A 15,907-nucleotide genomic window follows, 5' to 3' on the forward strand; every position below is an offset into this window, starting at 1 on the left:
CAAAAAATTACACAAACAACATGAAACAAAACAAAAATGAGACAAAAAAGTTACAAAGCGACAAAAACGAGACAGAAAACTACACAAATGACACAAACGAGACCAAAACTTACAAAAACGAGGAACAAAACAATGAAAAGTAAACAAATAACACAAGCGAGGCAAAAGAATACACACAAAACAACACAAACAATACACAAAACAACTAATAAAACAAAACAAAAAAAGACAAAAATGAGACAAAAAACACAAGAGAGACAAAAGGAAATGCAAAACGACAAAAACAAGAAAGAAAACAACAAAAACACGAGAGGAAAGACAAAAATCAGACAAAAAAACAACAAAAACTAGACAAAATGTTCCAAAAATGAGACACAAAACGACAAAAATACAATGAGCAATCCAGTATTTTTCAATAAAAATATTCAGGATTTTTACTTCTCATCAGCACAAAGTACATCTTGAGAGAACAAACTTTCATTTTGTTGCTTTATTGTGTTGTAGAAAAAATATTTCCATTCAGTTTAAGTCTGTACACCATTCTCTGCAGGGATGATTAATATCACTCCATCATCTCTTATTGTCCTCATATTTCTAAGCTTTTGGCACCACGAAGCAAAAACTTGAGAAAAGATTGAAAGAGGCCAAAGAATAGTTTGTCCTTAAATCCAGCAGAGTCTCTGTCCGACACGTTTACTGACATGAAGCTGCAGATTTGTGCATCTTAAAGTCCAGAATTCAGCCTTTAAAAGCTCCGTGCTTCCTGGTTGTTGCACCGAGCGCTCATCTCCACCCCGGTTCAGCCGACCTGCACAGAGAACGACAGCAGTCGGTATTTTTAAATAAGTGAACAGCAGACTGAGTCTCCGGTGGAGTTCAGGCATGCATGTCTGCCTCCTACCTCCTTCCCCGTCTCGAGCTTGTGCCGTATGATTGGATTCTGGTTGTTTCTGTGTTCGGTCCGACCGGTTTTTCAGCTCTCAGGCGTCACAGGGAAGATAAACGTGAAGCCGTCCACTGGTGGCCTCCATTCCTATCTGGACAACAGTGGAGCAGAATTAACCCAGCGTGGTTCCAGATAAACATCATTCTATATATAATCAACCAAATCTGAAAAAAAAATCCAATCACAAATGCTGATATAAGCCTTGAAAGTTTACCCAGAATGCACTTTTTCCCTCCTAAACTTGTCCAGGATGACTCAAAAATTGCACAAAATGAGGAAAAAAAAAAGAAGTTCAAAATAACTAAAAACTCACCTAAAATGATCAGAAATGTCTCCTAAATTAATAATTTTTTTCCCCAAAAAAGTTGTCAAAAATGATGAAAATGTGTTTAAAAATGCTCCTTTCATTGTCCCTAATAGTTGTGACCAACCTCCTACCAACATGATATGAGCCTTAAAGTTTACCCAGAATGCACTTTGTGAACTTTTCTCTGGTGAATGATCAGAAAACAGAAACACATCCAGGAAACCAATGATTGTTTCTATGACATTAAACTGTTCACACCAGGATCCATCCCATAATACTGATGATCACAGCTGGTTACAGAGAAAATGAACAGAAACCAGATTTAGTGTTTAGACTGAGACACCTGGATGGATGGAATTGTTTTGTTTTGCATCATTATGTGGCCAGTTTGAATCACTTTTGGTCATTTTATTTGAAATTTTGGTTGTTTTGCATCATTTATCATCACCTTCAGTCATTTTTTCTCCCATTTTGTCATTTTGTGTAACATTTTGATTGCTTTGCATCTCTTTGTGTTTGCATTTTGCATCACTTTTGACTGAGGAGGAATACTGTTTCCTGTGGTAATAAATCAAAAGAGAAGTCGGCTCATTTTCTCATAGACTTTGATACAACAAGGTTCTTTCTACAACCAGAGGAGTCGCCCCCTGCTGGCTGGTTGACAGAACGCTTTTCTTTTCTGAACAGTTTGTGGCTGCTTCACTCACATGAACAAAGCTGATCACTGCTGCGTGATCTTCTCGTTTGGAAGTCGCCTCCTGCCAGAGTCCAGCGGCTTCAGTTGGCTCCTCGGTTGAAGCGCTCCAGGACGGTGGCGTTGGTTCTTTCAAAGAGCCACTGCTGGCTGAGAGCTGCAGCGTCGCAGGCGTTCATGAAGACCCGCCGCTCGCTGGGGCTGCTGTCGATGCAGCTGTTACTGACCGGGTGGTACAAGCTCTTATCCTGCAGGAAACGGATGGACAATAATGCTTTTAGAGGGGGGAAACATCATCAAAATGTGGATTAAATATGCAGAAATGAATGCAAACGTCTTAAAACAATGAACACTTCTCCTCCCACATTTATCTATTTTAAACTATTTTAGTATTTTGTGAGAGGTCACCATATTCACATAATACTGATGGTCAACGTTGGTTATAGAGAAAATGAACAGAAGCCAGAATTAGTCTTTAGACTGAGAGACCTGGATGGAAGAAATAGTTTTGGTTTGCATCGTCACATGGAATGTTGGGGTTTTTTTTATCCCCTTTGGTCATTTTGAGTCAAATTTTGGTAATTTTATTGAACATTTTGGATTACTTTGCATCATTTTGTGGTCATTTTGCATCATTTTTAGTTGTTTTGCATCAAATTTCGGTCGTTTTCTATCCCTTTTTGTTGTTTATGGTCACATCTTTGGTGGTTTTGGTCACGCTTTTGGTCATTTTGTGCCGAATTGTTATCATTTTGTTTAATATTTTAATTCCATCCCTTCATTTTGTGGTCATTTTGCGTTACTTTTGGTTGTTTTGCATCATATTTTGGTTGTTTTCTGTTACATTTTTGTTGTTTTTGGTCACATTGTTGATCATTTTGTGGCAAATTTTGGTCATTTTGTTCAATATTTTGACTGCTTTGCATCATTTTGCATCACTTTTGGATGTTTTCTGTCACATTTTTTTGTTTGTTTTTGTTCCATGTGAAGTTTTACTTTCATATTGTGAATATTTTTAGAGTTACAGGCCCTAGAAGTATGTCGAAATCGGGTAAAAAGAAAAAAAGTTTTACGAGACTTTTTCCATAACTTCTGATCCTCACAACTTCGTCAGTCCAGCAGATAGACACATAACATTTAGGAGGAAAAACACATCTGAGTTTGAGTAAAAACTGACACCAGATCATTTTTACATCCATCCAGGTGTAACAAAGACCAATTTTTTAATATTCACAGCATGAAGGTAAAATTCCACAGGACTTCATTAAATATTCTAAACTTTAGGTAGAAATAAAACCAGCTGATTCTGAGAGGGAGAATCCAGATGTTTCTTCTGCTTTTAGTCCAAAAGGATCCAGATGTTGGAGGAAATGTGGCTTCCTTAAACAGTCTTTGCATGTTTTATCACTGCTGAAGTGATTAAGATTAAAGTTTAAACTGTCCTTAGTGATGCATTGTGCGGCAAAGTTGGTAACTTTAAGTTTAAGAAACAAAACTCTGCAACTTTTACAAGCATCAGATGATTTAAAAGCGGGACTTTAGCCTCGTTAGCGACAGGTTTACCTCAAATCAAACGTTTTCTTGAGCTGTCAGAATAAGACAGAAGAATGATTTTGGCATGAAGGACTTAAGAAGCTGTTTGTGCATGGTTCAGTTTTACATTAGCAGATGGCCAGAAGAATGCTCAAACTGTCTCCTAGTTGATTTAAATGTAGTAGACAGTGGATACCTTCCTGTAGCGCCACAGCTGGTTCCCCTTCATGCCGTGGCAGTCGTACAGCGTCACCGGGCTGCTGTGGGAAACAGCGTCGAAGCAAACCTTCCTGGTGTGCATGGGGTCGCCCACCCGGATGTCTTCTCTCCAGCCCAACGTCAACACCTGCAGCGAGAACAAACTGTTTCCTGTGATCTTCCTTCAGTTATTTTACTCTTACAGTGATTCTTGGTCAAGTTTTTCTTCCAGTATAGTGAAGATTTTCTACTGTACAGATGGTAGAACAAATGAAACAAACATGACTTTGACTAAATTTGACTTTTTTAGGACAAAGATTATGTGTACGATTATCTATATTTCATCCTGGTCTTGTTCCAATTAAGGTCTATTTTTAAGCAGATATCTGAGGAAAAGCTGAAATGTAGCATCTTGCAGTCTAATATTATTTCTCATTTTCAGAAGATTAGTTTGCAAACAATCATTATTTGAATCGATTTTTCAATTAGAAACTTGAAAACTTGTCAGATTGTCTGGTATTAACGTGCAGTTCCTTAAGAACAAAAATAGCTGGTTGTCGCTGCTTTAACATTTATTTGTGTTAATCTTTAAAATATCTTTAAATTTCAAAGGTTTATCAGCCAGACGCTTTAAAAACAGTCAGTCAGATTTTCTAGCATTAATGTGTAATTCCATGACAACGAAAAGAGCAAATCTGAGTTTTAAACTGTGATATTTTGATCACAAAATAAAGCAGTTGCTCTGAACATAAACTATAAAAGTCAAAAAGAATCTGAGCTATTTATTTATTTTATTATTTGAGGTGAAGAATGGACATATCAAAAGATATGGTTTGGGTTAGGGAAGTGACTTTTTGGTGGCTAGCATGAATGTTAGCCATGTGACCAATTTTTTTTTAGTTCTAGCTGATTTGGTCGTCCAGAGCGGGGTTTGTCCGTGACACTGTCTGTTTCTTTAAACTGTAGAACTACCTTCACCACAGTGGAAAAGCCAAGAGGAATCCTCCTTGGATGACGTGACATAAATTCATCTGCTCTCTTTGCATGTCAAAAAAAAATCACTCCCCTAACCTTCAGTATGTCCATGATTAGCTCTGGGTTAGATGGGACTCAAACCACAGCCTCCCAGTTGGAAACACCCGGCCCAGCCAACACAGCTACATCACAACATGACAACAATCTGGCCCATGAAAATAATCCACATCCACTACCCCGAACCAAAGAAAAGGGATCCACAGCTCACCCTGGATGGGACTTGAACCTGCGCTGTGTGGATGACCAGCCATGCCAGGTGAGCTACAGCACAGCACAACAACAAACCCATAAAACTAATCCTCATTCAATGCCACTCAGCAAAGAAAACACAAAAGCCATGGACATGAACCACAGCCCAACCTAACCTACTGCGCTAGGGTTAGCTTAGCTCGTTCCAGCAGGATTCAAACCAAGAGCTCCAGTTTGAAGGCAGTCAGCCCGACCAGGTGAACTACACAACTCACAACACAACAGTGATTACAGACACTCTACTGAACACAATAACTCCACACAAACACACCACCGTTCAGTTCAGTAGGCCTGCACTACCAACTTTATCCCAAACCATTAACCCTATCTTTCATATGTCCATCCTTCACGTCAACTGAGAAGCACCAGATCAACTCCATATTTAATCTGTGGAGGCAAAACAATCACAGCTAATGAGATTTCCTACGTGTCCAGACTTTAGGGACGTCCAGTATAATAACACATCCTGTGCAGCGCTGCTAATACAGCATGATGTCTTATAGCTGCGTCTGCCCTGCATCAGGACAGAAAATAAAAAGTCCGTACGTAATGAAGGACCCTCACCTGTCCGTGGCTCCAGCCCACCTCTCCTCTTCCCTTCACACAGCTCTCCAGACGGATCGGACTTCCGGACACAAAGTGTTTGATCTCCATGCACATGCCGCTTCCCACGTTCCGGATCTGGAAGGAACACATGGAATAGTCCTGTTACACATCTGCTCTCAGCAGGGCGACGCCGTTTCCCAGCACCTCTTTCCTTTCGGGCACAAATGAAGCTGTGGACTCTGAGTCATCACCTTGTAAAGAGTTTTTTTTGTCTGTTTTATTATTTTTCTTTCTTTTCTATGCTATTTCCATGTGGAGGCCCAGAGGCAGTTTGCCGCTGGGAAAAAGCAAAAAATCTGCACAATTGCAAACATGTTTCATCATCATTTCCTGTCCGGTGAGCTGCATATAGGACCAGAAAAAAAAGGTGTATTTTTACCATTTTATAGCTAAAGATAACTAAATGTTAATTAAACTTCTCTATTCTGGTGTTTTTGTGTGTGTATTTTTCAGTTTTGACCATTTTATCGGGTGTCTTACATTAAAGCAGCTCAGATTCTGGCATTTAAATGAAGAAAAGTTCATTAATGATACACTCCATTTCCCAACCTGTTGCTCTGTGAGTTGGTTAAAGAGCCTTTAGGCGTTTCAAAGTTTCCCAGAAAACTGAATAGAAATTACAAATCGCTGACATTTTCAAACAAAAGCTGAAAATACACAGTTTTAACTTTGCTTTCTGCTGAGGAAGAGACTTTACACATTCTCTTTTGCTCTCATTTTGCCTCCTTTGCTTTGATACTTTTGTCTCTTGAAGTTTTGTTGTAATTTCTGAGGTGAGAACATTAGCGGATCTTTAAATAAACGCTGTCGAGCTGACATTTGACAGCGGTTAATTAGTGCTTCATTAGATAACTTCATTACCCCACACAGCTGTCAGTCAGCAGAAAACATAAAGAGCATTTCTGAAAATAGTCTAAATGATGTTTAATTAATCCTTTTATTGCCACTCCTTCTTTTGGTTTGTCATTACTGTTTATGCAAAACTGCTAAAAAAAAAAAAAAAACTGGTTTAAAAGATGTTCTGAAAAAGTTCTACTGACATCTTCATTGGGAGGTTTTCTTTTAGTTCCCAGAATGTTTTTCTTAAAGGCAGAATAACTAAAGATGTTCTAAGAGTGTTTGGCGAGAACGTTGTGAGAATGTTTCATAGAAGAACGTTCTATATCGTGTTCCTACAACAACAATCTCAAAACATCCTCAGAACACTGCAGCCAGAATATTCCACCTCTGTTAAAATATTTCAGTACAGAAATGTATTATGAAGAACGTTCTGTCATCTAACGCCGTGGTACAACCCTTAAAATGTTTTCCAAATGCTGTGTTGAGAACATTGTTTCTTGTTATCATTGTGGAAACGTCTTACAGAAGAACGTTCCATAATGTGTTCTCTCAACAAAAAGGTAAAATGTTCTGATCTTAATATATCAGATTACAGGAACATTTAAAAACATTCTATGTAAAAATAAACATTCTGTCATCTGAGGCATTGATAACATCTGGAGAACATTGTTTGAATGTTGGTTTTAGAACGTTCTTCTTTTGTTATTACAGAACATAGTGAGAATGTTTTATAGAAGAACGTTCTATAATGTGTTCCCTCAATAACTTCCATAAAATGTTCACAGAACATTGCAGCCAGAATGTTCCACCTCTGTTTTATATCACAGTACAAGAACATCTTATAAAGAAGGTTCTGTCATCTAAGGCCTTAGTACAACCCTTAAAATGTTTTCCAAATGTTGTGTTGACACCAGTGTTTCTTTGTTATCATTTTGGAAACATTTCATGAAAGAACGTTCTATAATGTGTTTCCTCAACAAAAAGACAAAATGCTCTATCTGTAATATAACACATTACAGGAACTCTGGAAAATATAAAAATATTCTGTCTTCTGAGGCCTCGATAATATCTGGAGAATATTTTCAAATGTTTGGTTTGAGAACGTTCCTCCTTTGTCATCCTGGAACATCATCTGTGTTCTTGACAACATTCTCTCAGTTCAATTTTGACCTCATTTAAACATTGCTGGAAATGAAAAGTATCCTTAAAGCATTCTTTAAACTCCAGATTTTAAATTTAGAACATCTTTAGAACTTCTAAGCGACATCTCCCAATGTTGTGGGAACGTTCCCTGCTGGCTGGGATCACATATTTTTTCTACACTATGTTCCCAACATGTTCTCCATGAACTCCTCCAGCTCTCACCTCTCCCCAGGCAGCAGCCGGAGGTTCCACCGGTGGGTAGTGTTTGGGCAGATCCCAGGCCACCTCGCTCATGAACCACTTGAAGCTCTTGCAGTTGAGTCGGTTCCTCAGTTCCTTCTGGACCGTCATGTCTCCGGCCGACAGGTGGCGGTACTCGGGTCGACGCTGGTAGACGTACTCGGCGTATTCGTCCATCCAAACCTCTGCAACGCGCTTCAGGTTCTGGAATCACAGAGATTTTATATTTTAGTCACACTTTTAAATGACAGATTAGGTGTTTATCTGACAATTGACCCTTCGTTAAGCCCCTCCCACAAATGGCTACTGTCCAATCCTACCTTAGCAACTGTAACTAGGCACGAGAGGTCTGTCAAGCTTTCAGCAGAAGACAATATGCCGAAGCGGTGTGCGTACGGTACTTGCAAGTCCGACACTCGTTATCCGCAAAGTTTGGAGGGTGGTGTTGATTTTTTTGCATTCCCCAAGCCAAAGACAGAAGAAGAAAGGTGCCGCGTGTGGATTAAGCAGTGTGGGAGACCGCATGATCAGCTGAATCCCTCCAAAACCAATAAGAACCAATAGTATGTGTCGGTAAGTTGCTAACTAACATTAGCTAACCGTAGCTCTGTGTGTTAGGTCAGATAACATTAGCAAAGAAAGATGTCTCAATGGAAGGTTACTTCTCTTAAAACTTGAGCTACTGTGTATTATTTGAGCAAAATAAATACTGTTGATATATAGAGACAACTTCTGACATACTGATATCTTTAAGCATTTTGTGGACGGATGCCCTACAACTGAATAAAAAAGTGACACCTCAGACCTGTCAAATCCAAATAGATAATGATCTTTATGTACTTTTATTACACGATAGCGACTGTATGCAACATAGAGCTCATTGTACAGTACCTCATCTTCCTAAATATGATCCTACCTGCTTCCTTTGTAGCAGCAATCTACGGGTGTCCGCCTACGCTCACGTCTGGCTTTGGCAACAACAACACATGAGATCTGTACTGCATTAATGTTGTAACCCCTTGGTTCGTGCCACTGTTGTGGCAAACTTGTGCAAGATACTGCTGGGCTTTGCTGTGCCTTAATGAGATCAAGTGTATAGATCAGCCCCACTATATGTGAGCAATATCCTGGCGCGCTGTAAACAAACACAAACTTAGTGTAGCAAGAAATGGGCAGACACATGATAATGACAGTTGACATAACATTAATTTAAATGTATATAATACATATCGGCTTACCCTGCTGTACAAGAACATTGCTGTTCTTGTATATGATTATTTTTGACGTGAAGTGACAATACATGGGGTGTTTGGCGCTTACACTGAGATCTGTGCGCTTTTCCCTCTATTTTAACATCCTCTTTATTTGCACTCCGCCAACATTTAATTTGGTGAATGTAGTTCTCAAAAGCATATTGGAGACCCTTCTGTCTGCTTCTCTCTGATATCGCTGTAGAATATGTCCAGAAATTTGCACATATCTCCTGAGAAATATCACTCACTGGTACCGCTAAAAACTCCATATTTCATGCTCGGAGGGAAAGCTTGACAGGCGTAGCAACAGTAACCAAGGGGGGCGGGGCTTAGCGAAGGGTCAATTAATGACGTTTAGGGAATAATACAGTAAGTTTCCAAAATTACAGCAGCTGTTGATAATTAGCTTTGCAGAGATACAGTGATGATATTTGTGTGACCTTTGATTAATTAGCATGAACTGGGCAACAAAGGACTTCTATGTGTCATTGGGTTAGATACCAGTTTGTCTTAAACACATCACTGCTAATCAGAGGTCAATAACCACCACATAAGTCTTTGTCATGGTGCCTCTTGGTAGCTAAACTCCACCACTGCTCTCTGGTTCAAACAAACCATATAGTTTTTGCCAAATTTTAAAATAAGACAGGTAGAATAAAGTGATTTTGATGAAATATCCAGATTTTTAACCTGGATTCAATTGTTTTTCCCAGCAAAAGTTACACCAGATAATTCTTTCTGTTTCTACACTTTTGATTAACCTGATTTGGGCAACAGAAGGCTACATTACATGTCATTGGGTTGCAGGATTTTGTCAAACTCAGTCCCAGTTTGTCTTAAACACATGGATCCTATTCAGAGGTCATTACCCACCATATATGTCTTTGTCATAGTGCCCCTTGCTAGCTAAACTCCCATAATCCTCTCTGGTTGGCAACATGAACTGTAGTCTGAGTGGCGCCTCCTCTGGTCTCTACAGTATTAAACAGGAAGACACTCAATCTCTACTAGCAACCTCTGAAGAACCTTAAAAGTAAAGAGCTGCCCTGGTAACGAAACAGATTCTGAGCCTGAACACCGCCAAGTTTGTCGTCGGCGCCTTTATGTAAATGTTGTGCTTCGTCTGCAGCGTCGGGGCCAATTCAGGGCCATCAGCATTCCACTGAGGCCGGTTTAAAGGCTGCTGGTCAGAATAATAATAAAAAACAGCACAAAACAAAAGTCAGTAACTTTCAGCCGAGCCAAACCAGAGTTCCAGGCTGCGGCCGTCGCATACACAATGAACGGAGTCGGATGATTTAGCGCTTTCACGCCGTTTCCCATTCTATGAAGGTACTTTGAGGAAAACAAAGGAAACTGAGCTCATTCTTCACAGCAGCACCTGCAGAGCTACGAGTGGCAGATAGGGAGCTTATTGCTGCCTCTGTGTGGTCTTCTGTTACCCACTGTAAAGAAAGAGTTGTGAACTAAAACGATGCCATTTGTTCCACTCGAATGCCGTGTAGATGAACAGTCTGCATGTGTGCAGGGATCGTGCATGTTTATTTGTGCACTCGAGCTATATCAGCTGAAGGTTAATGATGCAGTCAGGGACACATATGTTGTTTTTACTGAATGCGTTTGTGTATTTGCATGGAAAAGATGACAATTTAACACACATTTTAGCATTGCAGGAAACCAAATATGTAGTTTTCTTGAGTGAAATCCACCAAACAGTAATTAAGAAGAAGGCTTTCCTGATCAGATGTCAGTTTTATTTGGGCCAGAACATTTCTGGATTACATTTTCATTCATTTATTTAAGAGGAACTACCGACATAAATGAACTAACTCCTGGAGTGACTCTTTTGTCAACATATTGAGTCTGAATGCAGCTTTCTTGTTCAAGATGTTTAATGAAGAAAAGAACAAAAAAGACAATTCTGTGGTTCTTTATTGGAGATTTGGTGTTTTGAAGCAAGGAACTAACAGTGAGGATACACTGACACTGATTAAGACACTGATTGTCTTCTATTAAATTTTGTGTCGTATCCTTTCATGTCAGTCTGCGTAGAATATCTCTATAGTAGACTAATATTAGTATAATTAGTATAATTTTTATGTATGACGGTATCGTATGAAACATACTGCGTTATTGTTTGGAAACACATTATAAAATGTACTTGACAATGAAAGAAGGATGTTCTCAATGCAACATTTGGAGAACTGTTTTAAAATGTTTTTAAGACCTCACACGTCAGAACGTTCTTTATAATACATTCCTGTACTGTGATGTTTTAAAAAAGGTGGAACATTACAGCAACAGTGTTTCCCTTTCTTAAAATATATCGCAGCACAGGAACGTCTTTATTTCAGCTGTTAATGTTTTGAGGATGTTTTCAAGATGTTGTTGAGGAAACAAATCATTAAAATCTATAAACTGTTGCCAAATTGAAACATGATAACAACGGAAGAACGTTATCATCAAACGTTTTTAGAACATCTTTTGTTTTCCAGCCCCTAAGAAGAACACTCTGGGAACTAGAAGAAAGCCTTCCACTAAAAACTTTTGCAGTCAAACCTGCTTCTCTAACCATCCCTGACTTGTTGACTTTCCTTATTCTGAGTCTCTCTAATGTGTTACCTTCTCCAGTCTGAGTGGAACCAGCTGTTCCAGAATCAACTGCACCTCATCACTGTAATCAAGACCTCCCCAAACATCCGGTTCTGTCAGATCACGGTCTGTCGATGCTTCTAGTTGTGTCTCATATTATCAAGTTCTTATTCTGCTTTGTTTTCTTTTTTGGTATTGTAGAACATTGTTCTCAAACCAACGTTCAGAAAATGTTTTGCAGATGTTAGATTACAGAACTTTTTTCATAATGAACATTTTCTGGCATTCCTGTAATGTGACACAATAAATATGGAACATTCTGCCTTTTTGTTGAGGGAACATGTTCTAGAACGTTCCCGCAATGATCACAAACGAAGGATGTTCTCAATGCAACATTTAGACGGCGTTTTCAAGATGTTGAGATGTCAGATGACAGAATGTTCTTTATAAGACGTTCCTGTACTGTGATATGTTAAAAAAGGCGGAACATTGTGGCTGCAACGTTCTGGAGATGTTCTGGGGATGTTGTCGAAGGAACACATTATGAAAACTATAAAATATTCCAGCAACGTTCCACAGTGTTCAGTGATAAGAAATGAAGAACGCTTTCAGTCTAACAATGCTATCATCAAATATTTCTGGAACATCTTCAGCTATCTGACCTTTAAGAAGAACATTCTAGAAACTAAAGGAAAACCTCCTGCTGGAACTTTCTCAGAGCATTTCTGGAATAGAAGTAAATCCCTTTATTTTAAGCAACCAGAGCTCTTTGTGTTACATAAACAGCAGATCTACAAAAACCCAACACAGATCAGTTCTACCCACCACAAAATGCACCCCACTGCTGCGTTGTGACTCAGAACCTCCATATTATACTCTGAGAACATGCAGAAACTCTGTGACTGATGTGCTGCGTTGCATTTTGTGATGAACCGTGGAGGCGCCACGCGGTGAAGGATTACCTTTGCCAGGCTGATCCCTCCGGGGACCTTGTAGGGGACGTACTTCCTGTAGATGTGTCCGACCCTGGAGCAAGGAATGTCCTCCATCCGGCCGCCGCACATCCACACCTGCAGAGAGGAAAAGAAAGAAAAACACTTTAAACCAGGCAAGTCTTATTTTAAGATTCAAAGACAGAGATTTGTGAAGAGGTGACGGAGCTGAAGGCAGCGGAGGATCAAGGAGACGGAGACTGATGGCTAAATAAAAAGAACAGGGGAGCGCAGTGATGCTAACAGGCTGACAGATCCTGAGAGAAAAGTTAAGTTATGACTAGATTCCACCTGAGCAGGACGGTCGGACGTGTCGAAGCTTGTTGGGACTTAAACGAAAACAGAGAAGGTTAAAGCTTTTCAGGAAATCTGAGCTTGTTATATCTTCACAGAGATGTTTAAAATGCTCTACTGAGTTTGTGTGAAGCTGCATCCTTTCTCCTACCTGTCTGTAAAGTACTTTGTAAACTCTGTTTTTGAATAAAGTCTCTGTTGTTATTGTTGTTGCTGTTGTGTTTGCTGTTGTTTGGTTATTCTAGTAATTTCTATTGTATCATTGCTGTTGTTATTGCTGTTGTTATTGTTGCTATTGTTGTTTTTGTTAGTTATTGCTGTTAATGTTGTTGTTGTTATTGTTGTTATTGCTGTTAATATTGCATTATTATCATTGTTGTTGTTACTGCTCTTGTTACTATTGTTATTATTGTTGTTGTTTTTAACATTGCTGTTATTGTAATTATCACTGTTGTTGTCATTGATGTTGTTATTGCTGTTGTTATTGTTGTTGTTTTGTTATTTTTATTGTCCTTGCTGTTATTATTGTTGATGTTGTTGTTGTTGTTGTTGTTATTGCCATTGTTATTATTGCTGTTCTTGCTGTTGTTATTGTAATTATTGTTGTTTTTATTATTGTTCTTGTTGTTCTTGATGTTCTTGTTATTATTGTTTTTGTTATTTTTGTTGTTATTGCTGTGTTTGTTGTTGTTCCTGTTGTTATTGTTATTATCGTTGTTATTATTCTTGTTGTTGTTATTATTGCTTTTGTTAATGTTATTGTTGTTGTTTTATTAGTGTTATTTTATTATTGCTGTTGTTCTTGTTATTATTGTTGTTATTTTGTTATTGCTGAGTTTATTGTTTTTCCTGTTGTTGTTGTCATTGTTGTCATTGTTCTTATTATTATTCTTTCTGTTCTTGTTGCTTTTGTTGTTGTTATTGTTGTTCTTCTTGTTGCTGTTGTTATTATTATTGTTGTTATTGTTGCTGTTCTTGTTGTCATTACTGCGTTTTGTTTCCTTCCACTCGTCTATCTGACACAACAAAGACGTCTCCTCATTTTAATCCTCCAGCTACGATAAAGACAACAGGGACGATTCTCTTACTCGGCTCACAGAGTTGAAAATAAAATATGAGAGGCTGTGAGAGCGACAAAGAAGAAGAAAGGAAGACTTAACGAGAGCAGACGAGATGGACAATAGGTTTTGTTCTTAGAGACAACAGCTGAAAGAAAACATGGATTTAAATGTGGAACAAAGCAACATAGGTATGAAGAGAGAGTGATGTTAGGATTCTGTTTCTGCAGAGTGGAGTCTGGACGTCAGAAGGTTGTAGTCCAGTCTACATGTGAACACTGAACCCCAAACTGTTCCTGATGGCAGCCATTAGTCTGTAAATGTGGGGAAAGTTTGCAGCAAGTTGCTAAATTAAAAAGGGACCATTTTATGCCTGATGGATTTTAGGAAAATATTTTGCAATTTGAGTTTCTAAAGTGACAGTTCAATTAAATATTCACAGTAAAATGCATTTAAAACGTGTTGAAGCTTCACTACATGAGACACCATTGAAAGTTTCAAACAGAAGAATGTTGTGAATTTGTACAACTGGTGACAGAACGGTTGAAATTCTGGGTGCAAAACCTCCTCCACAGCCTTTTATTTTTCAAACTGACCGAAGTTTCAACACTTCTTCATCTTAATTGGAGTCAAAAATGACAAAAAACGTGAACTAAAGCCTTGTATTTATTGTAATTCATTGGATACAGCACAGTCTCCACAAAGTTACGTTCCTGTACAACTTAACTGCATTGCTTCAGTTTCGCTTCCTTCTGGCCAACCAGTCGTGTTCTGGATGAAGTGGGGATTGTCACCCTGAAGAGAAGCTTCAAACTTGCAGTGAAAATGTCGTATTTTAACCCAAACCAAGTACTTCTGGTGCCTGGATTTGACAAAGCTTCTAACATTTAAACATTTCTAACAAAGCGTGGCATTTTTCTTGTAGTTTTGGTGCGTGAACCGAACACGAAAGCCACTGGTCTTTATGTCTCCATCCTTATTTCCTGCATCCTAATTTGGACTTTATCAATCTTTCTAAATGGATGTTCCCCTCAAAATGTAATTAAGATTTTACTTTAGTGATGAGTAACTTTGCAGAGACTTAAATTTAATATTGGACGATAAATCCAAATTTGGGAGTCGCTAAAGTTTGTAGAAACACCTCCAACACCATGTTCGAAACCAGGAAAAAAGACGTATATCAAAGTTACAGAGATTCAAGGCCTTAAAATTTGACAGAACACACATCTGTCAAAAGTGGAAATCAATATATTTATGTCAGAGATTGGAATTTGCTAAAAAAAAAAAAAAAAAAAAAAAAAAAAGATCCAGCTGCATTTTGCTAGAAGATCTGCAAAGAACTCTGCTTTTTTTCTCAGGTAAAATAATGAAATAATGTCTGTTAAATAACAAGATGGGTCACAGTTGCCCTTGAAAGTTTCTATCTTCTCTAATTACAACATAAAATTGAATTACAGGATAATTCTCATTATTTAATAGCTACATCTGCATGCTTTCTAAATTCCAGTCTTTGAGACTTACTAACTGCATCATTTAGCTTTATTCTATTTACTATATTTGACCTTTTGAGGCTCGAAGAAGTTGAGTTTGAGAACACAGTCATAAGTAATAGATGATAAAATACACATTCTACAGTTCGCTTCATGGCATACAACACACACCACAGATATATTGATTATTGAAGCATCTCAGTAACTTCCTGAGCTGCATGTTTGACGTCTTCGAGCCTCTGATGAGATAACAACCTTGGATCTACGCAGAAAAAAAAAACTTTCAAACCAGGAAGAAGAAAACAACCTCTGCAGAGCTAACCTGTAGATTATAAAAACTGGCATGTTCTCAAGGATACGGGCTAACGGAGGCTGCAGGCCCGAAGTCCTGCAGGAGACAAACAAGATTAGGAAAGTAATTGAGTATTCATGATCCC

At 38.5% G+C, this 15,907-nt stretch overlaps 1 protein-coding gene across 2 annotated transcripts in view; it reads right to left on the reverse strand.

The window, feature by feature from the left end:
- Positions 1–475: 475 nt before the first annotated feature.
- Positions 476–15,907, reverse strand: part of LOC110958229 (polypeptide N-acetylgalactosaminyltransferase 10-like) — a 129,448-nt gene continuing 114,016 nt past the window's right edge. Inside the window, exons 8-14 of one of the 2 annotated variants that reach the window (XM_051937991.1) lie at positions 12,599–12,706; positions 7,774–7,995; positions 5,527–5,643; positions 3,677–3,826; positions 1,961–2,195; positions 902–1,033; positions 476–808 (exon numbers count right to left, since the gene is read on the reverse strand). In XM_051937991.1, the coding sequence (XP_051793951.1) occupies positions 2,031–2,195; positions 3,677–3,826; positions 5,527–5,643; positions 7,774–7,995; positions 12,599–12,706 (762 nt within the window). In that variant the 3' untranslated portion in view covers positions 476–808; positions 902–1,033; positions 1,961–2,030. Of the gene's footprint in view, positions 809–901; positions 1,038–1,960; positions 2,196–3,676; positions 3,827–5,526; positions 5,644–7,773; positions 7,996–12,598; positions 12,707–15,907 lie in introns of both variants that reach the window. The other variant, XM_051937990.1, reaches the window with a different exon arrangement.

Source organism: Acanthochromis polyacanthus, chromosome 17, assembly GCF_021347895.1.
Source record: "Acanthochromis polyacanthus isolate Apoly-LR-REF ecotype Palm Island chromosome 17, KAUST_Apoly_ChrSc, whole genome shotgun sequence".
NCBI classification, from domain to species: Eukaryota; Metazoa; Chordata; class Actinopteri; family Pomacentridae; genus Acanthochromis; species Acanthochromis polyacanthus.